Source organism: Solea senegalensis, linkage group LG19 (assembly GCF_019176455.1).
Source record: "Solea senegalensis isolate Sse05_10M linkage group LG19, IFAPA_SoseM_1, whole genome shotgun sequence".
In the NCBI taxonomy this organism is placed as follows: Eukaryota; Metazoa; Chordata; class Actinopteri; order Pleuronectiformes; family Soleidae; genus Solea; species Solea senegalensis.
The window spans coordinates 3,755,264-3,781,293 of NC_058038.1; the positions used below are offsets into that span (position 1 = coordinate 3,755,264).

The 26,030-nt window shown below is 41.2% G+C and overlaps 1 protein-coding gene across 1 annotated transcript; it reads left to right on the forward strand.

The window, feature by feature from the left end:
* Positions 1 to 1,833: 1,833 nt before the first annotated feature.
* foxk2b (forkhead box K2b) lies at positions 1,834 to 17,440 on the forward strand. The gene is made up of 9 exons (XM_044051007.1): positions 1,834 to 2,334; positions 9,254 to 9,448; positions 11,201 to 11,354; positions 12,129 to 12,275; positions 12,371 to 12,564; positions 13,371 to 13,579; positions 13,675 to 13,902; positions 15,268 to 15,465; positions 15,914 to 17,440. Exons 1-9 carry the CDS (start codon positions 2,042 to 2,044, stop codon positions 16,099 to 16,101), a joined length of 1,806 nt encoding a protein of 601 aa, XP_043906942.1. The 5' UTR covers positions 1,834 to 2,041; the 3' UTR covers positions 16,102 to 17,440.
* Positions 17,441 to 26,030: the final 8,590 nt, after the last annotated feature.

Consider the following 26,030-nt stretch of genomic DNA (forward strand, 5'->3'; position numbering starts at 1 on the left):
GGTGGTCGCAGGAAAGCTGTGGGAGGAGTTTCCTTAAATTCATCACACACGGAATTGCCAAAATGGAATAATAATAGAATTCTACAGATATGACATTAAAAAAAATCAAAAACTTGTAATGAATACTGTATAGTATAAATACTGGATAAAATACTACAAAATCACACTAATCACAGTATTTATAAAGGGAAAATATTGCAGAACCACAGTAATATACTGTATTTTTTGTGTGTGTGAACACACATCAGTTCTGTCTGAAAATGGCCGGTGAGTTCATCATGATGTCATCCTTGGAGAGTGATTGAGAAGAAGAAGGTGAATGTCTCCCTCCAGTGGTCGGTGTGAAGTCAAAGGCAGGAAGTCATTTCAGGTGCTATTTTGGGGCCTTTTCAAATAGAATGAATACATAAGTTATACATGAAAATGATCAAATAGAGGTTAAAAAGACTAAAAAGACGTTGTTCTTTTTTTGATTTGTCAAAGTCTGCTTTTATTTTGTAAAACTGGTGGACATTTTGGTTTGTATTCACATCATTTTGATTTTAGAAATATGTGTAGTGTATGTGTGTGAGTACATTAATTGTAACAGCACATGATACTTCAAAAACAATACTACACATTTATTTTCAATATTTTAAGTTGTTTAGTTGTTATTATTTATTTATCCTTTTTCTTTGCAGATAGTGCTGTGGATGGTGCATTGTTCTTTGTTTGTGTATTCATTTACACTTTATTTTCTTATTTGTTGTATTTTGTGTTTTAGTTTTGCTCTAATGTTTATTAGTTTAGTTTTTGCTCTATAAATCGCGCTAAATCCAATCTAAAAATCTAAAAAGAATCTGAAAATAACAAAAGTAAAATAGTCTTACTTCAGGAATGAAGTTTCAAATGACATTTAAAATTCTACTTTGGGAATTTAAAATTATATTTTAAGAAATAACTTACATATTCTAAATAACTTTTACATGTTTTTATGTTAAATTAAAATATTATTAAAAATGTACTTTTAGTATTTAAAAGTATAAATTGTTAACATTGTTAACAGTTTTTTAAAATGAATCGTTAAAACCCTGATCATGACTTTGCTCACAGAGGTGTTGTTATCGTCAGGTAGATCTCGCGCGTGCGCAGTCGCAGCAGTTTGCCCTCAGACAGTGTTTACAAACAGTTAAGTGACCTGCAGATGGCGGGGTCACGCACTCTGGTGGTATCAACACGGTGCGACGTGCAGATCCCCCCACACACACTCGCCACCTGTCAGTCTGTAAACACGGTTTATTTATTTGTTTGCTTCTCCTTTGGTTGTTTGTTTACGTCGTTCAAACATTTGTAACGACGTAAAACCTCCTCTCAAACTTTACAACTCAACACAAGATGCTGCAACGGGGGCGACGTGCAAAAGCCGGCATGGACTCTATAGTGGAGCGGGACTGCCACAGAGCCCGGTTAGCTTCGCGCTGCTGCGACGCAGAGCTACAAAATCATGGGCGCCGCTTGAATACACGCGATTATTTTTCGATTTCCACGCACGAGCCATCTGTAACGATGATGTACTAACGTGGATTGTCGCGTATCTATGGCCGCGTTGATTATTGTCATCGAATGCACGTGCGAGATACTGAATCCAGTTCGTGTCTGTACGCCGCGCCGCTTCTTTTATTCCGCCAAGCAGCATATGCTCGTCCAGCCACACACCAACCGACCTTGAATCTGTCCTCGGATTAATACTGACACCTGATTGGCGGCGGCGTTGGGGCCGTATCCACTCTCTCGAATCTTATCGGTGGAGAGCGCTGTCAGTCAAACCGCGCCCGCCCCCTGCTCTGTTCGGTTGTTTCGCTCTGCTACCCTTTCTCTCGGCGGTGGGTCGGAGCCGCTGCTGTCCCTGGCCTCGCATGTTTCCCCTCTAAATTCCTGCGTTAAAATTCGGTGCCCCTCTTTTTTGATTTGATCCACGAACACGCCTCTGTCGGGCCGCAGCTGCTGTCTAATTTAACCCCCCCTAATATTCGGCGTTTGGAGACTTAAAATACACCCGAGCATGGCCGTGGTGAGCGGATCGTCTGGGCCGGTTGCCCGGCTCGAGGGCCGTGAATTCGAATACATGATGAAGAAGCGCTCGGTGACCATCGGTCGGAACTCGTCCCAGGGCTCCGTGGACGTGAGCATGGGCCACTCCAGCTTCATCTCGCGCCGGCACCTGGAGATATTCACCGCCAGCGACGACGGCACCGGCAGCGGCGACTTTTACCTGAGGTGTCTCGGTAAAAACGGGGTGTTTGTGGATGGAGTGTTCCTCAGACGGGGCGCCCCTCCTCTGCAGCTACCGCGAATGTAAGTCACCCCCACCCTCACCCTTATCCCCGCTCCTTCCCTGCCTGGTGAACATGTGGACGTGACGCTAGTAGCCTGGAAGCTAAACGTCCAAACAGAGGACAACATTGGGTTTGTGTTTGGCTAACAAGGGTCGAGAGCACCACGTGTTTTAGCATGTTAGCAAAGGAGAAGAAGCCCGCATCCTGTTCGCAAAGCCTCTGTCTTTGTTGACATTCCTGTTAGCAACAGTGTTTATTAGCCGCCTGTTTTCATTCCACCCCCCCACCCCCCGAACACACGCATTCAATGTACTTAACACTAGCAGTTAGCCGTATTCCACACTCTCGATTAGACTTTAGCTCGAAAGCTAGCTCGTGATTACATAGATGGAATGCGATTTTGTTTCCCACATGTAAACACATGGTCACGTTGAGTCCGTCATGTTTGTGTCGTGTTACTGTAAAAAACAAACAAAAACCACCACCAGCGAGGTCATGTAAACATGATAGCGCACTGCTAGCTTGTATCATTTGTTGTGAATGGAGCTCCTCTCGACCCCTAAAACGTAAACAAACCCAGCCCGTCCCCGCCCTGCCGGCTCACAACAGCACAGCCTGCGGGGAACTTTGGCCTCTGTTGAACACAGCCGAAGTGACGCTAACATGCGAATTTCGTCAAACATTCACTAACTTAACGCATTCATTTATGTTTTGAGCGTAGTGCAGTCGTTTCAAAATTAAATACTACCTAATTGTAAGGGAGTTTGTGTCGGCGTCCAGAAAAGCAGAGCTGTGGAGGCCACAGCCCGCATTGTTCCTCCATTTCATTGTTTGTTTATCTTTCTAAAAAAATGGACAATGCACAATATTGTAAATTGACCTGCAGATGTGCCAAATTGTGGCCACAAACTCGTTTCAATCGGTAGTCCCCATGCAGTTCTACAATAAACAGTAGAGCTCCATTATTTGTGAAATATGCAACAGGCCTTAAGGATATAGCAAAATGAGTCTATATCAATAATTATCATAAAAAATGTGAGTTAGCTTTACTCCTAAATTGAACAAACCAGTTCATTTTGGGTTCAAAATGCTTTCTGGACAGAAGATGACAAACTAAACATGTAATGGTAATTATTATGTGTTGTGTCTGAAGCCATGTTTGGTTTATTGCCTCTTCATTCAACCTTTTGTCATATTATGGTTGAAGAAAATTATACAGCGTTATTTATTGTTGTTGGATTATTGCCTGGCCGTAAATTGGCGATAACTTTGTTGAAGGTTTGCCATGACAATATGAAATGCGAGGAGTAAACAAATGCTTAAGTGTTTGTGTCTTTCTTTCTGCTTTGGCTTCACTGCAAACAGACCTGTAGTGAGTAGCCTATTCTGTAAACTGGTGTTTCCCAAGCTTTCTTTATGGGTACCCACTGGTCCCCATAAATGGTAGATGAATTATAATATCATTTAATGCACGTTTGAACATTTACACTTAAATCTGAATATAGAGGTTGAGAAATGTCTTCAAATTTGTTTGGGAACCCCGAAAAAACTCCTGTGACCCAGTCTTTGCAAATCATTCCTGCAAAGAAATGTAATGCATTATTTCCATTCCAACATCATTATAAAGATATGTCGTAATGCCCCACATTAAAACATTGTGTGCTACTCTTAAACGAAAACAACTCCTACTACCTATATGGCGGAACTAAGTTGATACAAGCCTTAAAACAAGTTATAAATATAAACATAGCAATTATAATCCAACATAAATCTACCTTTTATGCTAAACCAAACACATCAAGCTTGAGAAATATTCTCCATTTGTGGAGGCTTTGTGATGTGTGTAGTAAAAGTAAAAATAACAACAATGTAAAGTATAGGTAAAAATTTATAATTTCCTTGTAAATTGCGTTGGCCATTATTGGACGTTGTCCATTGATAATTAATCACAGAGGAATCTGCCCTGGTGCTGCATTAAACTTGAATATATTATACTGTACTTTACTTTGGCATATTGTAAATCAGGCCACGGTTGAGTGGCTGCTCCAAATAGAGTTAGTGATAAAAATAAATGGTAAATAAGTTGGTCTGTCTTTTCCAGGTTAATTGATGAAATGATGAGCTCTGGGAAAGGTTTTTTGTCATTCATGTTTTTTTTAAAGACCAAGTATTAAAAATCATCCACAACATTAAATTAATGATACTCTTATTGTACTTTTTACTGGCCTGTCGTTCTGAAGCTGGGGGCACAGAATTTTATATTTGTGAATGCAAATAGTTTTTGTCAAAACAAAGAGTACCGTAGGAAAAGATTTATTCAAAGGAAATGATGGGGTGTGTGTAAACAACTGGTGAGACTGGGTCTGAATCAATTAAATTAAGAACAAGAGAACATTAGATCTGTAAGGTTGAAAACCTTTTGATTTGAGGACAAACTATCGTGTTTACAGGTCATTTCTTCACTGCTGTCTGACTTTTTATGGACCAAATGATGATCTGTTGATTATTTTCTTGATTCACTGATTAGTTGTTTGGGTCCATAAAGGGTCAGCATATGTTCACTAATTATATTTTTATAATTATAATGGTTCTGTTGTATGAAACAAAACAAAACTGAAACTATTCAAAGTTAAGGAATTGAAACACAACAATACTTTGTCATTGTTGCAAGTCCTAGTTCAGACATTGCCAGAATAATTTGGATTATGAAGAAAAAACTGCCATATACAGAGTTAAAGATTTTGAGTGACAACAACAAACCAACCTTTTCCATTTTCACAAATTAGTGGCTCCAATTTATTCAATTACAGTGTAATGTAATGTGGACAAACTTTCCAGCCCTTTCCAGCATCCATTTTCTCCCCTTGCTCTCAGCTGTTGTGCAATTCCCTGACTGTGAAACCACTTTTTCATACTGCAAAGCACAGGGGCCTGTTTTGACTTGATGTAGAATCTCAATTAGCATTTTTCTTTACCAAAATGCCTCTTTTTTTATCTGGAGCTGCAACTTTGTTAAATCGATACCCCACGCCACTCTTTAGCAACATCATAACCTAATATATGTTGGTGCATTTCATTGCGTAGATGCCACACGGACGGAGCAACAGAGGTTTAAGGTTCCAGTATTGATCCGGTCGACCGAAGACCTTTTAATCAGTGGCACTCTTTATCACCCGTGCAGCCGGCACGAGTAAGACACCACAGCATGGGCTCACATGTTGTGTACTGTACTGCACTGCACTGCCCTCGAGCCTGAGACCACGCTTCCGTGATAAAGAGAGTAAGGAAGCAGATTGACAGCATGAGCCGACTCGCTGAGCCGCGGCCCAGGAGAGAGGTCGCTCGTATTCCAGGGATTCCTCTGTGGTGATGTAAACAGACGGAACACAGAGGAAAATCTTTCCTTCCAACCTTCATCCCTCCTTTTCTTTCTCTACACACTCATAAATTCTCTCTAAGTCGGTGCACTTCCTGCCTGCTTTTGTTTACATTCTTTTTTGTTGATGAGGGAGGCATCAAGATCAAGTGAAAGTTTTCCTGTTGAGCAAGGCTTGGTTTGTTGCTGCTCCAACAGTAGTGTGTTTGTGTTGTGGAGTTTAGGGGAAAACATGGGGTTAATGAAGAGGTTCCTGTGAATGTGGGTATGCATGGAGGGAGGGACTGTGGGTGAAGGGTTGTTGAGCATTATAAATGCACCTTTCCCCAGAAATTTGTCTCACACAGACAATTGAGCTGTGTTTCCAACGAGTGGAGCAGTTCGGTTTGGTATAGTACCAAAGTAACCAGCCCCCAACTGTTCCATTCTTTGGCAGCCGTCACTTGGGGGTACCAGAGTAAAATTGTGCAACAGAAAAACGTCACTTTCTTGCGATCAGTATAAATATCACTGTGGAAGTTGAGGCAAACACCACAGTCTGTCTCAATGAGACGTCAAGTATGTTGGATATGAAATCCTGCAAGAATATTTATATAGCGTAACTGCCTATTCACCAAGCTTTTTGTATTTTTGGATTCATTGCACATTTATTTTAAAGCGAATAAGGATATGTTTTACTGGCATCAATTCGACACATGTTTATTTTGGCATTCAATCAAAATAGTGGCAATAACATTTTGCATCTGTAACAAAAAGCATTAGTATTTTGTTTTTATTATTATTATAATAGATATATTTAGATACCACTGTCCCCACTCTGTCAGATTTTGTGATTTGTCTTGATATTGTGAATGTCTCTGATGTTATTTGTGGCTGACGTTTAACTTCCGAAGCTCGTCAGTGAAGTGTCTGCCCTTCCTGAAAGGCAGCTCGGAGGCCACATGCATAATCACAGTGTCCCCCCCCACCACCACCACCACCACCACCACCACTCTGGCTCCAGGAAGCGTTAAAGTGTCTCCTCCTGTGAGCGGCAGCGCTAATTCGAGATGCGAGTGTCGCGGATACAGTTCAGTTCAGCAGATGCCAACGCTGCGAGATTCACTGCTGTGCCTGGCACTCTGAAATTAAAGGAACAATGTGTGGCTGCTCTGTCTGCCGGGTGTCACAACACATGATTTGAAACAAGTTCATCCTGTTCACTGATATCTGGCGGTGTGAGCAGCTTCCTTCTGATGTGAATGTCAACAGCACACTTAGGGTTATGGTCGGGTCAAAGCTGAAATGTTTTAATGAGGAGAAATTCACCTTTAAGAGTCGCTCAGGGTTTCTGTTGGCAGCGTCGTCACATTCCTGACTCCATTTTGTTGGTTTTGCTGTTTTGAATTCCTCTGGATGGTAAAAAGAAAAAGTGAAAGGAGGAATGTTTTCCTTTGTCGTAAACTTGTTTACTGTTATGTCTGACAGTGTGTCGCAATGTAATATAATGTTAAAAAAGTGTGTGAAGACACTTTGAGGCATAACTCATTTTGACAGAATTGTTTTTGTTGAGTTATAATTTTGTTTTATAAAGCAGAAGAAACCAGAAAACATTCACATTTTAGAAGCGGGAAAGTCAGATCAATTGTCAACATAACAATTCATCAATTATTAAAATAGTCGATGATTAATTTAGTTATTGATTTATAAGCAACAAATCCTTGCAACCCTAAAAAAATGTAGAAGATTTATCAATTGTTCGAAATTGTGACAGTGAATTGTGGTCATCGTTCACACTGGGGGGGACATTGGTAGAGGTTCAAGGATTCAATATGATTAAAAAGCATATATACATGCATATACAACATAAGTAGTACAATTGTACTCGGTTGTATTTTCCTAAAATATATATTTTTTATTTATATGTTTATTTCGGCCATTTAGATCACTCATCACCCAGCATTGTAGTTCACAGAATACACATAACCGAAAGGGAAAACGGGAGAAGCCAGAAGCTTATCTAGTCCCGCTCCCATTATCATCACACATTACTTTTTTTTTTCTTTTTTTTTTTAAATGACATTTGACAAAGAAAACGTGTTTCAGCATCAGGTAGCACTCAGAGATATAGTCTAGCTCTTGACAGTCAAATCAGACTCCATGTGTGTCTGTACATGTGTCCATGATATTTCGTCGCGCGTGACAGTCTCGACTTGTTGCCTGGCATATTCAACTTCCCAAAAGTCACGAAATGATCCAATCAATAGATGTCAATGCATCATTTTTTTTTATTTTTTTTTTTTCCATCCCTTTAGTCGTCCATCTCATCTGTAGGATTTGCCTCGCTTTGCTTCTCCATTCTTTTCACGTGCCCGAGGGTTGTGGAGACGTCGGAGCTTAGCCCAATCATGACTCTCTTTGCTATTGCGCTTTCCACCTTCACATCGATCAATTCATTGGTCATCTCACTGCCGATCTTTCTCAGTTCCCGGTATTGCAGGAACATTCCCCATCCCAGGGAGAGCATTCCGATCATCATGAATGTGAATATGTACACATCCTCGACTTTCCACTTATCCCATCCGTCCCGAATGTAGCCAGCCGTCAAGGTCCCATCTGGGCAACTAGGTTCACCAGAACCTGCACTTTTTGTCGATCGCATTCATTGACCAGCTTAGCAGTTCCATCTTGGATCAATTCATCCTCCGTAGTGACTTATTTCACAGTGGCAGCTAAATACTTCTCATGTGTTTACATTTGTATCAGCTGTTGTTTGGGTACATTCGCTTTTTTGTAATTTTTCTTTTTGTTTGGTTGATATAATGATGACAATGTGTTCACTCGATTAATCAAGCACAAAAGTCAGAACATGTTTATCGTTGTTTCCAAAAACTTGGAAATGATGATGTTTTCAAATGTCTTCTGTTGATAGCTTTTATAATCAGGCCAAAAATGCTACTATTGCTTGCTGTGCCACTCTTACTGTACTTACCCTAGCTTTAACCACCAGACCTTTTTTTTAAAGGAGCTAATCGTCAATATAACATCAGAAAACATGTATATTTCCCGAAGCTGTTAATAAAAGACAGATTCACACTCGTGGAGCCTGAAGTTGTGAATATTTACATGGTTTTCTTGTTAATTATTAATCATAACTGCAAGTTTTTCCATTGACCTACATAATCTGGATAAATATACAACTCCAAACTAGAAGAATGACACATGTTTACCTGTGGTATATTATATCTGTGACACGTTGCTGAGGGGACGTGTCGTCTTAAATTTAACTGTCTAATTTAGGCCTGTCTTCCTCCTGAGACAAGCGCTCCCCTTTGAAAACAAGCTCACACCAGCGTCACTTTCGGTCTTTAAACTCCACGTCTCTTCAGTTTAATAATACTTCATTGAGCCATTGCACGTCAGAATTCACATTTAATTAACTCGCTATCGGCGAGAGAACGTGCAAACAGTTCCACCACAGCAGAGTGTGTAGATTTTGCCTTCTTCTCATCGGCACTTGCTCTTGATAAAACAAAAGAAAAATGAAGCTTCATTAAGCTCATGTTTTTGTTTCTGTCTGCAGGTGCACGTTCAGGTTTCCCAGCACAAACATCAAGATCACATTCACGGCGCTGTCGAGCGGGAAGAAGGCGAGGCGTGACGCTCCGGAGTCCCCCGTGAAGCCAGTGCAGCCGCAGATCTCCCCGCTGACCATCAACATTCCAGACAACATCGCTCACCTAATGAGCCCACTGCCGTCGCCAACTGGCACCATCAGGTACTCGCTGCTGCAGATGAGATGCATTCACTGAGTGCTGCTGTAACTCATCTGCTCCTGTGATTTGTTTTACCCAAATCTCACAATATTTGAGATACGTTGAAGTCATAAGTCAGGTTGTTTTAAGTGTGGTTGTGTGAAGAACCGTCACCTATGGCACTTCCCCACTACACAGGTCCAGCACAAGTTGGCACCGCTCGTTTCCCATTACTATAGCTCCGCCTCAAAATGGGTGCGTGATGTGGTTTTTATGCGTGACACAAACTAGTGACCTGTAAAGCAGTTGTTTTGGCTGTAACTGAATCATTAGAATCAGAATGGTTGAGTACTTCCTGCATGACCAGAGTCACTGAACTGAAATACCACTGAACGTGGTTGTGATTCGGCTCACGTGCGATCCTCGGCTTTCAGCAGGGATGTCGCTAAATTTCCTTTGCTAAATGTTGGAGATTAACACATGTTTTCGAAGTAAATCTGAAGATAAGATTTCAAACACCAAAGTTATAAAATAACTAATTTTAACCAACCGACGGAGGCCACAGTGGATCATCAACTGATGTTAAAACGATGATTTTCTCTGTGGACTTTGGTCTGTGGAGCACACGGTTCACAAAGAAACTTCAGTTTCTAGTCAGACGAGCCTGTTTAACAGCAAGATTAAGTGACAAACATAATCTTAAAATACCATAGCCTGAAGCTGGTATTTATTTTTATTGCGTTATTCCTTTGTGTTGACTATGTTTCAGTACCTCAAATAACCGCGATCCCTTTAAGGGAGTGCATGTTCTAAAAACCTTGCTTCTTAATGACTTTCAGGTCTAAGTTTAGCACTTCCCTCTGTCAGTGCTGTAAGCCTGTAGATTTCCAATCCCACATCAGTGGGTGGCTGTAAGGAGACTTCACCCACACATCGCCGCTACGCGACCTTTAGTTGTTTTCTGACCTTGACGATTTCTGTGTGCGTTGATCAGCTTAGGCTTAGGTCAGTGACTGCAGGGCAACTCCCACCTCACACCCTGAGATCCTCTCAGCCCCTGATCTCATCCGGGTGGCTGCAAACCAGTCAGGTTTCTTCTGTCATACAAGTTTGTCCAATATCACAACCTTGACTGTGCACCGTTACCGATGTCAGTCCATCGTCGACTGTGTTTTTAAGTGTTTGAATCATCTTAGTTGGTCACGTGGCGGTGGTGGCGGACTGAGTTCAGTCAAGTATTTGTGTCATATTAAGGTTTTATGCATGGTGTAGGATTATACTTAATTTATCAGATATCCAATCCAGTTATTTTGGCCACTATCGGACCACAAGTCCTTATTTACTCGTTGGATAAATGGTGGAATGTTTGTACCTTTTTTAAAAGCAAACAAATAGAGATTGACTGTTTTATCTGGCCAATATTTGCCCATTTCTTTGATTATTTATTATAAATTAGCTTCTTGAAAGAAAATTTGTTCTCTGAAACTTGGTAAATGTTGCCACTCGTACTTGTATTTTTTGCAGGATTTTTGATGACTTGTGTAATGTATTTACTATTAAGTTTGTAAGTTTTTATAGCAGTGCAGACGTAAAATCTAGAACCATTAATGTTCATGTACCGGTTTCTGGATAAAATCTAATCGTGGTCTTCAGACTGAACAAAAACACAGTAAATGTGTTATTCAAACGAAAATGAGAATAATTAAGCAAATAGATATTAATATAAAATGGTTCAAGTGTCCCCGTCCGCTGACTGTGCCGTTGTTCCCTCCCAGTGCTGCTAACTCGTGCCCCTCCAGCCCACGCGGCGCTGGATCCTCGGGCTACAGGATGGGCGGTCGCATGGTCAGCTCTGCAGAGCTGCAGCTTTTAAACGACAACTCCCAGCCCGAGAACGACAAAGACGCCTCCGGAGGAGACAGTCCAAAGGTGAGAAAAGTAACATTTGAAAACTGGATTCATTGACTGAAGTGAAATGAATCTGCAAACACATTTTAAATGGGTTTACATTCGCACTGCACAATATCAATATATCATGACATTAGACAAGATGTCGTCTTCATATTGTGATAAAGTATCTGTGATGACTTTTCCTGCTTTTAAAGGCTGTTGTGTTGATATTAATCGTATTTCTTCTATTGAGTACATTTGTGTAATACACTACACATGATGTGTATTGATTGAAAAATACATGAAATTGCCAGTTTTATATTTAAAAAAAAAAAAGCATACAGTAATAACACGTCTTAAATTTAAGCCTAATTGTTTATGTTCTGGCAGAATGTTACTATATTTATAGGTTCATTTCATTGTTTCTAACACACGTAAATATCCTTCATTCAGTGTTTAAAAGCCGAAGAAATAAACCAGGTATTACCATGGTATTATTAAATGAAAAGTGTATTTTAACAGCATATAATACAGAACATAAACAGCCTGTGTGCAGCTTTATATCCATGTATCTCCTATATCGGGGTATAGACTGAAAATATCCAGATATCATTTATAAGCCATATGGCCCAGCCTATATTTGTGTAATAGATAAAAGATATGAGATTTACAAAATATATATATGTAAAGAAAAATACAATTTAAAGTAAAAGAGGTAGAAGGTAGAAAAGATATTAGAAAAATAGGTCATACACCTCTACAGTTTTCTTTCTTGTTTCTTAAAAAGGCTGTAATTCCTCCTCTGCTCCACAGGATGACTCCAAACCTCCGTACTCCTATGCACAGCTGATAGTCCAGGCCATAACGCTGGCCACGGACAAGCAGCTCACACTAAACGGAATTTACAATCACATCACAAAGAATTATCCTTACTACAGGACTGCAGACAAGGGCTGGCAGGTGAGACTTCAGCCTCATGTTCTTCTTCTGTTACCTGCTGAGGAGCAACAATCAAAAAAAAAAGCATTGTGTGATTCCCTTTTTTCTGTTTGCAGAACTCGATCCGTCACAATCTTTCGTTGAACCGTTATTTCATTAAAGTGGCGCGGTCGCAGGAGGAGCCCGGCAAAGGCTCGTTCTGGAGGATAGACCCGTCCTCGGAGGGGAAGCTCATCGAGCAGGCGTTCAGGAAACGAAGGCCCCGCGGTGTCCCCTGCTTCAGGACCCCGCACGGACCCCTCTCCTCCAGGTCTGCCCTCACACCCACCGTTAGTTTGTCTGTATGAAATGTATTTTATTCGGAGGGAACCCCCTTTGAGATGCATCGTCTGGTTTTCATGGGAGGTCTGATACCAGAAAAGTCAACACGACAGTGACAAAATACTTAATCAGAGAATAGGTCAAAAAAAGTTGCAGCCTTGACTATATAAGCAATATAATACAATGAAATGAGTTGCAATACAAAGCAATCTTAAATAATGGTTACACAAAAATGGACATTTCTAAGTCAAAGATACTTTTCACAAGAAGCTCAAAACGTGACAAATATTTTCCCTACAGAAGGAACCCTAAAAGACCTCAGCTCATTTTGTTCAAATTTGTTTAAGATGATTAAGAGAGTTAATCATTTGGTTGATAAAATGTCAGAAAATATGGATCTGACTGTGATGATGTTCTCAAATGTCTCACCAAAATGATGATTTATTTTTTTCTATGGAGCAAAGAAACCAGAAAATATTCACATTTAAGAAGCTAAAAAAATGTGAAAACCTATTTTTAATAGTGGAAAAAAATGATTGATCGGTTGACTATTAATTTAGTCATTGATTAACAGTCAGTTAATAGTTGCAGCCCTCATCATTACATGTTAAGCAATTATGTTGTACCGGTCGGCAAATCGAGGAAATTCTCTATTTTATTTCCTGTAATTGGCCGCGATGTGTATTTATAGCAGTGTCATCAGCATATCATCGTATTCATCACATTTAAGCTCAGGTTGTTTCCGTCGTACAGTCTGACCTTTGACCTTTGACCTTTGTCCCCACACCGTCTCAGGAGTGCACCGGCGTCTCCCAATCACTCGGGGGTGCTCTCCGCTCACTCCAGCGGCGTCCAGACCCCCGACAGCCTATCACGGGAAGGCTCCCCGGTTCCGCTGGAGCTGGACACGTCCGCCGCCGCTCCCGTTCCGACGACCGCCACCGCAGTGGTCCAGCCCAAACTGGCAGTCATCCAGGAAGCACGCTTTGCACAAAACACATCAGGTAAAAGGAAAAGTGTGCTGGTCATATTTTGTTTTTGTTTTTTTTGTCTTTTTAAATGGTTCGTAACTCCTCATCTCTGTGCTGTTGCACTGCAGGCTCGCCTGTGAACAGCCAGCCGGTTCTCATAGCAGTCCAGCGTCAGTTACCTCAAACCATCAAGCCGGTGACGTACACCATGGCGTCCCCGGTGAGCACCAGCGCCTCGCAGCCCGCAGTCCAGACGGTCCACGTCCTGCAGCAGATCCCCTCTGCCGTCATCGCTCAGCCAGCCACCATCATCAAGAGCGAGCCGCAGGAGAATGGAGAGCACACAGAGGTCAAAGGTGAGTCACAATTTGTTTGTTGTAACACGATTTTGTGACTTTTACCTTCTTTTTAAAATACAGAATGGGAACAAACCGCTTGATATTTCACAGTAAAGCATAGTTAAGGTTTAGGTAAACAAGGGAAAGCGGATTTTAGCGACTTGACCAAACTAAATCAAATTAAGATAAATATTAATACCTTAAAGGCGACATAGAATGCTTGTATCACACATATATGTTAGTTATGGAGGTCTACTTACATATATTAACTTGTTTTCATGATTAAAAACCTCCTAATCGCTGCAAACGAGCCGATCAAAATATCTCCTCACTTACGCTCTCGTCAGCCGCGCTGTTTCAGACCAAAACCACACCCCCAGAACGTGGACCGTGTTGTGATTGGCCAGCCAACAAGAGCTTTCCTACTGTCCTGTCATTGGCCAGGTACCTGGAAGTGACGTAATAGATAGGCCAGCTCTCAGATACACAGCTCCCCCTCTGGCACGGTGGATGCTCTGCATCTCAGCAGCTACAACGAGAGTAGTTCTTGTTCTTCTGTGGTTGAATGTACGCAACCGGATGTGCCCGGACTAGTGCCCGCACCAGGAGGCGCTACAGTGGTGAGAGGAGTGGTGAGGATTTCTGATGACGACATCAAATTAAGGAAGTGCCGATCCGCTTCGCAGAGCCCAGGAAAACAATACAACACTATTTTCTCAGCAGTGGCTGAACTGTTTGTTCTGAAACTTTAGGGTTTCATAAACGAGTTAATGACGCAGATACACACACAAACGCAGCGTTAATTGGAGCTTCCTGTCTATGTCGCCTTTAAAAATAAGCATGCAGCCGAGTGGGAGCAGTTTGTTGCCCTGCAATCTGCTAAGAAGGATAACGATAGCCCCCAAACAACACAGAGGCAGGTAACGTTAGCCGCTTCATTCGCACACAATACCCCGTATGAAACGGAAGGAAAAAAAGTCACATCGCCAAAGATATGGTTCCCATATATACCATAGAAAAGGTTGGCTTCATCCACATGCTGAAAGCGATAGACCTCGGTTACCAATCTTTTGTTTGTTTAAAACAAACTCGCCCAGCCCCGGTCACAATCAGTCATTATTTGAATAATAAGTCACACTGATTAATCTGAAAGTCTTTGCCACTTGAACGAACTGAAGGAGGCAGCAGTACATCAGCGACTCCTGTGAGCTGTGATGTAAAATCACTGATTTTCTCTATGAGTTTGGTGCAGAAAGAAAGGTGGTTTACAAAAGAGGAAAGGACGTGGTGTTACTGTGAGATAAAGCCGCAAACATCTTCTAATCATATAACTTTTGGGCTTTTGCTAATGTTTGTCTTTGAAATGTTTTCGGTCCTCTTCAGTCAAAGTGGAGACAATTCCCACCATCACCTCTATAGGCGGCTCCAGTCGCATCATCCAGAGCTCCCAGTCAGCCACGCCCCTGCAGACTGTTACCATAGTGCAGGCTCCCCTGGGTCAGCACCAGCTGCCCATCAAGGCCATCACGCAGAACGGCACCCACAGCATCACCACTGCCCTCCAGGGAGCTGTCAGCTCAGGTGAGACGCGCTCGGGGGACTGGGTGTGGCCTCGTTTGTGGAGCTGTGGCTCGCTAACGAGGATCGTGTCCATGAGCTGTTTATTTGTTTGAATTATGGGAAAATGTTAAACTGTACAGCATGATTGTGTGACAATATTTCTAAGATAAGATTGTGATATAATCGTTAAATGACGAGTCGGCTCTGGTTATCCATGGAAATATCAACACAGACACCTTTATTTTGAAATCAGGTGAAATATCGTAATAAGTGTTATTATTTCACTGTGTTTTCCTCATAAAACTTACAAAAAAAGTTCCAGGCCCTCAATAGACATGGGTCATTAAAATCCTTTAAGGTTTGTGTATTTAAAAAAAATCCAAGCCCTTAAAGGTTTTTCCGCATGGGTCCTTGAAATCCCTGAAAGTTTGTGTTTACATCTCTGACACTCTTCTGTCTCTCTCTTCAGCTCCCGCCGCGGCGAGCCCCCTCCACCTGCTGGCAGACCACGCCTCCGCCTCCGCCTCCCTCCCCACCAAACGGCAGAACGGTGACCAGCAGGCGAGCGAACAGCCGGACGCCAAGCGCATCAAAACGGACGCCGGTGCAGACTCGGACTCGTCGGCAGCAAACGACCAAGGCAGCCTTCCCAACTAATCTGCAGCACCACACGCACCAACACCACCACGTCTCCCACCCCTCTCTCCCCTCTTGTTTTTTTTTTGTTTGTTTCTCCTGCTTCTCCCACCGACTCCAGTCGTGCCAAACGGAGAGGATTCTTATCATTTTTCCACCTTTTATCTTTGCTGGAGCGTCAGAAGGGAAGAAAAAATAAATAACGTGCATCCTCCCTGAAAGACTGGAACTCAAAAGGTTCCTCCCCCCCTCTCCCACCCTCTGTGAGCCGCTAAAACAGGAGAGTGACTAAACCACGACCACAGGAAGCCTTAACAACGACCGGGAGCCGACATGTGACGCGTCGTCGTCGTCGCGCGGTCAAAGCGGCGACGGGGGAGACTGAGCTCGGGCTGGACGCCAAACCTTTCTGTCGCATCTACCTCAGAGCAGACGGGAGACTCCGGCGCCCTCCTCAGTCCACGAGTGCCAGCGACGAGCATTTAAAAGGAAAAAACTTAACAGTAGTAATAATAATAATGATGATAAATATTAAACGGTCATCGCGTTCAGAAAGGGATCAACTCGGAGCCAATATTCCTGAAACTCTGGCAGCTAGCCTCTCACGACACTGACCTTCCATTTATCGCAGCAGCTGTACGTAGATAATGCAGTATTTTGTCGTTCAACACGTGGATGCATAGGAATTTTTCAAAAACAAAAAAAACACCTGTATTTTCACCTCATCGAGATTTAAATAATAATTTAATTAAAGGAAGTGTTCAAATCGGTTATTACACTTGCGTTTTTTCTTTCGTTTCCAAATGTGAACTTTTCCGTTTGTGACGCGATGAAATAGTTTTCGCACTCTTTCTTTCTCACTCTTCCGTTCTTTCTTTCTTTCCCCCCGTACGAGATACCGTATACCTTTACATATTTTAATACTTGCACAGATTAACCCGTATAAGCATATGAAACCTCCATGTGTAGTTCCAGATGTTGACGTTGCATGTAACTGACAGAGAAACTGTAAAACTGTACGTTGAACCTGAGGAAGAATAAGACAAAAAAAAGTAGAAGAAAAAACAACCAAGACCCGCTTTGTTCAGAAAAACCCGACCTGCACTTGACGAAACGTTCGTGTTTTCATTTCCTTTTCATTTCTTTAAATGTTCCTCTTCTTCTTCCTCCTTTTCTTCACGTTCCCGGCCGTGTTGACGTTGTGGTGTTGGCAGACCCCGCCCACCTTCACCCACACGCCCCACCCACCAAACCAAAACCAACCCCACCCCCCCTTCCCTCCGTCTTTTACTCGATTATTTTACTCCGCTCTGGCGACGCGACGAGTCCGTTTTCTGATCGTTCCAAAAACAGTAGTAAAGGAAAAAAATTTGATGTTTGTTCTGCTTCAGTGGAGAAATGCTTTTTTTAAATAAATTAATTTAAAGCCCATTTCTGTATCTGCATCTTTCAGTTCCAACGGGGGGGGTGCTAACATGCAATCCATTTGAAGTCGGAACGCGGATGATCCTAATCGATCTCGGAAAATCCTGTCTGAACTCGGAGAAACCTCACCGAACCCCAACAAAATCTACTTATAATTTACAAAATTCTACTTAAAGTTCCAAAATCTGCTTAAAGTTCCAAAATCTACTTAAGTTTCAAAATCTGCTTAAAAGTTCCTAGTAACTATTTTTGCGACGTCTGACACAAAGCTAACAAAACTGAACTGTAGATCAGTTAAAAAGACTTAAAAATCCTGAAAACTTACCTTAATCTCCAACATTTAGCAAAGCAAATGTCTAAAATGTCATCATTTAACAGGAGTCTGGTGGATTTAGAGACGGCGATCGATCGTGAGTCCAATCACGAACATGTTCACTGGTATTTCAGTTCAGTGACTGTCAGACGTCAGAGTACCGACATTTGTGTCACACGATGTTAATCTGCGAGTCATTTGTTCCAAACGTTAATACAGGAGAAAAAAAACATTTAGGTTTGTTCTGCTTCAGTGGAGAAATGCGATTTTCTTGTAAATATAAATTAATTTAAAGCCCATTTCTTCACCTGCATTCACCGTATTATGTGAAGTGTCTTATTATTGTTGTAGTTCCACATTTCTCCACTGAGGGGCAGCAAAGGACTGTCTTTAAAAACTGCACATTTTTACTGTGTCCTTCAAACACAAGATGGCTGCAGTGATTTCACTCAAAGTTTAAAAAAATAATTACTTGTTATTTTTCGAACTTAAGACGAAAATCTACATCCCAATTTTTAAGTGTTTTTAGTTTTTTAATTCACAAATGCTCTCGAGCTGCTTTAAACCATTTAAGAATTCACTTTTGTAAAAAGCTCAGAACAACTGGGACGTTTTGAGATGAACACATTTTTAGTCAGTTTATTTAATTGAACTGCTTTTAGGGGAATTATGGGAAGAAGTGAATACATGAAAAAATTAAGGTGTATTTCAAGCAAAAGAAAAATGTCAAACAGCAAATTAATAATACAAACAATAACTGATGAAAAAGAAGAAAAGGAATCAACTACTTTGTAATTGATTAGGTCATATTTTTTTTAAAATTATTATTATGTAAATATAACAGAATTTTAACAACGTATTCAGGACAAAAAAATACATTCCCCTTGTGTTTATATTCACGGTTAAAGAAGAGAAGATGTTTATAGTGATTTAAAAACAAGCTCATGAGGGATGTGTTTACTAGTGAGGTAACCATAGTAACAAGACGTCAGGACAGTTCCTGTTTCCTGCCAGAGAGAAGGGGAAGTTCTTTGTGAAGCTGGTAACAAAAAACAAACACTTACATTCCTGAGACTCTGTGAGTGTGTGTGTGTGTGTGTGTGTGAGGACAAAAAAGACTTAAAACCACAGGAAGTGAGGACATTTTTGGCTGGTCCTCGCTGTGTCGCACCTTAAAAGGCTCTCTCTCTGACCATTGGCGTGAGATTCCATGCAGAACAATGAGTGAGTAAAGCTAAGCAAGAGAGAGCAAATGACGAAACGATCAAAGACAAATTTACATAGACTGACTTTGACCAAGATCCACCATGGACGAAGACACTCTTACAAGTTGTCCTCCCATCTTAAAATTCCAAAATATACCTAAAATTCCAAAATATACTTGTATTCCAAAACATACTTAAAATTCCAAAATATACTTGTATTCCAAAATATACTTATATACTTATATAATTGGAATATATGAATTCCAATTCCATTCATTCATTAAAGACAAACTGATTAATCAGTTATCAGAACAGTTAATAATAAACGCCGTCATGGACGAGGACAACTCTTGCAAGTTGTGCTTCCATCTTTAACTGTGTCAGGATATTCTAGTCCTAGTGGAAATGGTCCTGGAAAGTCCTTGAAATTGATGTCAACAAAGGTGTGGGAACCCTGATGAAAGCAACTGTGGAAGTCTCTCTCGTCAAACTTCATAAACCGTGACAAAAGAGTCTTTTGGGTTGATGTTGAAAGACGGCAGAGCTTCATGTTCCTGCTCTGAAACATCTCACATGTTTCCGGAGGCTGCAGGTGACACGTGTTACTGCTGCGTGTGTAGGTGGAGATTCATTCTCCTGCAGCCTGAAAACAACAACAACAGAGAACTGACTGATTTCACTTCATTGAGAATAATTCTCGTTTTCCCTGAATCGTTAACGTCTAAGAACGAGGACATGAGGTCTTTAATTAGCTGCTCATTTCCAAACTATTCCAGGCCTTAATCTGTCTGATCCTTCTAATAATCTCTGTCTCTGTTTGTCTCCTCAAGCCGCTGAACTCACAAGGAACCCGTCGCAGTCGGCGGGCAATGTTTAAAAGTGTCTCCGGTCCCTTTTTTGGACCTGAAAAGTGGAAAATCTGCAGCTCAATCCTGCAACAAAATCTGCCTCTCCACGTGGATGTCCTGGTGCTATTCTGAGCCGCCGTGACTCCGTCTCTTATAATAGTAACAATGTTGGTTAAAGCCAAACAGGCAGTTGACAAGAATCATATGGCAACAAAACAAAAAACTTGTGGAAACAAATTAAAACTGATGAAAAAACTAATTAAAAATGGTGCATGAGAGGAAAAACTGAAGTTTGTAAATCTTTCGCTCTCACACACCAAACTTCATAGAGAAAATCAGCGATTTTAACATCACTGCACACAGGAGTTATTGATCCACTGCTGCCTCCATCACTGAGTTGAAATGTCTTATTTTGTGACTTCAGTGCTTTAAATCCTTTGTTCAGATTGACCTCAGTGGCACAAACTGACCACACGAGGCAGCAGCAGAGCAGCCGCTCCTGTGTCCCCTCGAGCTAAAATCACTGATTTTCTCCATGGACTTTGGTGTGGGTTCTTTTGACTGATGAAAAAATGATTTTAGTCCACTTAACAAAACCAGTCTACGACGTCTTCACCTCACTGTTAGACAGATGTTTCCAACAGGAAACTGAAGTTTGTAAACCACTCACTCTCCCACACCAAAGTCCATAGAGAAAATCAGTGATTTTCAGGAGCAGCTGCTCTGCTGCTGCCTCGTGTGGTCAGTTTGTGCCACTCACATTTAAGTAAATGAAGAATTTCTAACACGGAAGTCACACAATAACATATTTAAATGTACTGATGGAGACAGTAGTGGATCGGCAACTCCTGTGTGCCGTGATGTCAAATTTGTCTTTTTCTTTATGGAGTTTGGTGCAGGAGAGCAAGCTCTTTAGAAAGTAACCAAAACTTCTATTTCCAGTCCAGAACATAATCTTGAAAAATCTTTTTTTTTGTCGTGAGAACAGCCTTCAAGAATCCTATTTTTATATTTCTCCACTGCTGCACGTACACCTGCTCCATAATCAGACAAGAGATGTGGAAGACTTGGCATGTCAAGTGTAGGGCTGCAGTGCCCCCAATCACCACAGGGTGGCAGTGCAGTGCAAAGCAGACACATTTCGGCCCACACACTCCTGTCACCTGTGGTGAATCTCATTTTCTTTTCCACTCTTCTCAGCTCCTCATCTGGCCTGAGCAGCAGCAGCAGCAACAGCAGCAGTCAGGGGAACGAGAGCGTGATGGAGACAGAGTGGGAGAGAGGAATAAATAAAAAAAAATTGGGTGGGTGGCGCCGTTGAGCAGAGAGGAAAAGATGCTCCACTGTGATGAGGCACTGTGGGTGTTAAAGGGACGAGCTGTGCTGCCCGTGACCCTCTCTGTGGAGACTGTAACCGAGGGCAACACACCAGATTCCCAGAGTCCTCGCGGAACTCGGCAGTGAGCAATCTCAGCGTTTTCTTTTAAAGAGAAAGAAAAACCCGCGCTGAGAGCACTCGACGCGCTGCTGATGTCACAGACTAATTTGATGCTAAAAAAAGCAAACACTCGAAGCGCAGGGAACGGACGGTTTGTGCTTTGTCTCGTCTTTGTCCCTTCGTCTCCACTCGGGTCTTTTCATTGACTTAAGTTCAGGTCAAAGGGGAAAGTTGTTGTTTCCTACAATCAATTTCCTGTCGGACACAGTTTAAAACACAAATAATCCATTTTTTTTTTTATTCTATCATATTATCTGGTGAATGACCTTTATTCATTTCCCTCAAGTTTCCCCTTAACTGCCGACCTGGAGGCTTTGGATGCCAAATTTGGTTTCGTTAAAGACTCCCAATGCTAATCAAGTAGTTTTGGGAAGCACCAGGGGGCGGTATAGGGATCAGATATATTCAGTCCGTCAGGTTCTGTGATATTTTGTTCAATCTCTGTGGGTTTAAAGTTCGCAGTGAAAGAATTCTGATGACTTGAAACCAGCATCATTTTTGCAGAAGCTTTTCCTGCCAACATGCTTTTTCTTTTTTGATCGTATTGGAGTTTTGTCACCACGGAAACGGTGTCTCTCTCTGTGTCTACAGTCAGAGTAAGTCTCCGCCCACAGGAAGTACAGCTTGTGCAGCAGAACTCGACATTTCCGTCTCGGAAAGTAGTTGACGGTCATGTCAAAAAGTCGCGACTCGCTAGATTTGTCACTAGTTTTTTGCGGTTTTATACATTGCAATGTGTGCAGTGTCTTCTTCTGCGTTTGTGGCATAGCGTTACAGCGCCACTTACAGGCCTGGCATATGTACTAGTCGCTTTGGGGGAGGGGAAGTTTAGGAAGCAAGCCTTCTTAGGCTGCAGTCTTCGAGGCACTCGTGGGACTGTGCTTCTGTCGTGTTTCATATTTTGGAGTTTATGGATCGTGTTGAATTTTAGGTTTTTCCTTTCTTTGCAACATCTGATCCAGCGATTCCGATACAGAGTCTCAGTATCAGGATTAGCTATCGGCTAAATTGTTATTTTAAGCTACTTTTAAGCTCATTTATGTGTTTTTGTGACATTCAGTTAATTAATTCAATGGTTTTTCCCTCTTACCTAACCTTAACTATCACAACTAAGTCCCTAACCTAAATCCAGACCCTGAAAGTGTTAGGGCCCAGACAAAATGTCCTCACAAGGTCAAAATGTTATTTTAATTTCCTTTAATTATCCATAACCTTAACCAACCCAACATATAAATCATCATCCTCAGAAATGCAGGTTCTGCCTCATTAGGACCAGGTTTTGGTCCCCATGAAGACTACTCGTCCCGACAAGGTCAGTGTTTACGACAGGAAAACACAGGTCCTGAAAAGGCAACACATACAAGAACACACACACACACACACACAGGTGATCAGGCGTGCTCTCCTCCCGACAACATGTGCAGCGTCACGTGTTATTAAAGGCTCTGCCATCAGTGAGTTGGTCGTCGTGGAAACATGATGCAACAAACTCAGCGGAGCCTTTATATCGTGTTGTGAAGACGAGAGTGTCACGGTGGCGAGGTGGTGTGAGACGTGGTCAACAGGAAGTTCTGGGAATGACGATGATGATGATGATGATGATGGTTTCCATGATGCCACTGTCCATCCATCTATTCATCCTCTCATCCACAACTGACTCGAGTTTCACCCAATCCAAGACAAAAATAGTTTGTGAAAACATTAACGGGGCACAGATGAAAACTAAAAAGGCTATATTGAGAAATACTATTTTTTATAAAGATGTTACATGATTGTTATTGCCAAACAGACATGTTTACTTTGTAATTTTGTAAAATATCATCATAATTTTTCGTTATTACTAGTTTAGTAATAGTGTGTTTTCATTTTTGTACCTTAAAGTACTTATAAAGTACTTTAAGGTACTTATAAAGTACTTATAAAGTACTTTAAAGTACAAGATACTTGAGTAAAAGTACAAATATCTTTACCAGAAAACTTATTACTTAAGTAAAAGTACTTAAAGTGTATGACATTAACTGTACATAAGTATCAAAAGTCTTTTTTGCTGTTGATAAAATGTAGTTTTCGAAGTAATAGTGTAAAAAAGTGAGGAGTTAGGATTGAGCCATGGTGACTCAGTGGTACGGCGAGTTGTCTTTCAACTGGAAGGTTGCAGGTTCAATTCCTGAACACTGTTGTGTAAAGCAGCTCACCAAGACTAGAAAAGCTCTGTATAAATACAGACCATAAAACCAACTCTTCTTCTGATTTTATTTGGTAGTAACGTGCAACAAAAGTACAGTAACAAAGTATTTGTACTTTGTTACGTTACAACACTGCTAGATGCTCAGTGGTTTAGAGCAAAAATATGAGTAATAATAGTAATTTTGCAGCCTGGCTCTTATTCACAGAATATTTCCAGTGATAGTACACTCAACAACCTCGATCCAAGTAAATAACCTTTTCTTTTATGTGAATGTTTCCATTCATGAGCACAGATGCTTTTTTATATCTTTATATATGTACACTCATATATATATATGTATATATATATACATATATGTATATATATATACTGTATATATAAACGCAACCTTCATAAGTCTTTATTTTCAGTGTCACAGCTTCATTATACTTCTTGCATCCGTGTTTTTGTGTTTAAAAGCCTGAATGCTTCATTGACCAAGCTCAAAGAAGAAGAAGAAGAAGAAGAAGAAGAAGAAGGAGGAGGTGGAGGAGGAGGAGAGAGAAAAACCCCCCCAAACCTGCTGCAGTGTAAAAACAGGCCTCGCTGTTTCCGTGGAGACCAGAAGGAGGCTCTTCCATCTCTCGGCAGTGAGTGCTGCTGCAGGAGAGTGACACTTACCAATTACAGGGCAAATTGGACAAATTATCTTCAAGAGTATTTCACTCGCTAACTCACGTTGGGTGAAGGACGCAAATTATAAAATGATGGAGGGCAAAAGCTCAGGAGAAATGTTTTAGTTTCTCCTCTTCACACGTTATATATATGTGAGAACAACAGTGGCTAAGAACGCGTGAAATAATCACAGCTGTGGTCATTTTTTTTCCCTAAAGAAGAGGAAATGAAAGTGAGACTGCAGTACCACTGATAGAGGAAGGGGGCGACAGAGAGCAGGACTGAAGCAAAACCAGCTGCCTTGATCTTATAGTCGGTACCTGGCTTCGTGTGACTCGCGAAGACTTAGCAAGACCTCAGCCGCCCTGATTTGGCTGGTTTTCCCACTAACAGACAGTAGGGGGCAGTGGAGAGAGCCCCCAATCTACCCGCAACATTTAATTGTCACAATGGTTAAATGATGCAATGCTGGTTTAGACTAGTGGTTTGACACTGTTTACGTTGACATTAAAAATATCAATAATAAAAAAACAATAGTAAAATGTAAAATAGTGATAAACGGAGATGTTAGCAGACTTTGGTCCCCACTAAAGTGAGCGGACCCGTGTGTGCGAGTGATTTTTCACCTTCTCCAGAGGACCCGTCACACCCGTCGTCTCTGGGCAGAAAATGTTCAAAGTTGCTCAGGTGTTTAGTGACAAAGTCAGAGGAGATTTTTTTTGTTGTTTTTTGCTTCATTTAAAGTGCGTCAAACTTTTTCCCTTCAATTCCTCTTGAACATTGACACGCCCTCCTTCATACTTTTTGTCTCTTTTATCACAGGTTCAAATGTTGTTTATTCCATTTTTAAAAAAAATTAAACCTCTATTTTGTCCCTTGTTTGTCAAAGCACAAATGTGCTATTTAAATTTTAGAAGTTCAAACATATTTAGAGAGAAAGAACTTCTTCTGGAGGTCATTTAACAAAACTCTCTGAAAGAACATCAATTATCTTGTATCTTTTTTCTCTCTTTAATTTTTCCGTTTCATATTTTTTCATCCATTTTTGACAGATTTATAGAAATTTAAAACATAATAAATGTGGAGGGCTTTTTTGCACCTAAATCACAAAGCACCTGGTTGAATAATCAGCTAAAAGCAGATCAGCTGTGTGTCATCAGCTGATCGTGGTATAAAAACACCTGCGGCTGCAACCTCCAGCAGTCTCAGATCTGAGACACAGACGTGAGACACAGTGAGAGAAAAACATGGAGCAGAGGCTTTTATTTACTTTTATTTCTAGTTTGCAGATTTAACTAAATCCCTTGCTTTTTATTTTGGGGGTGGACTTTCATTTAATTATGTTGAACGTCTACAGTTCTCATGCTCTGCTGATGCTTCAGTAGAATCTGTCAGAGTGTGTGTTTGAAAGCAGCTGCATCCAGCTCACTATCATGTTTACCTCAGGTCAGAGGTCAAGTCTTCACGGTTATCCCTCGTTTGGCTCAAGATGGAGTCGCCATTGGAAACACATTTGGAGCAACAGGTGGCGCAATAAAGGACGTTAAAAGATTAGACAAAGAAAAAGAAAAAGGAAAAATATGAAAAAAAAGCCTTAAAAATATGAGTTACACGTCTAAATACATGCACAGCAAGTTTGTGGGATGAACGTCAAATCATTTTCATTAAATACAATTACATGCAAACCTGTCTAAACTTATTATTATTATTATTGTTGTTGTTGTTTTTGTTATTTAAGGGGGCATTCAGGTGTTTAAAGGTTATACAAAGCACTGGCACAAAGTCAGAGTTGACTGGGCTGTGAGCGCCTCCTGCTGAC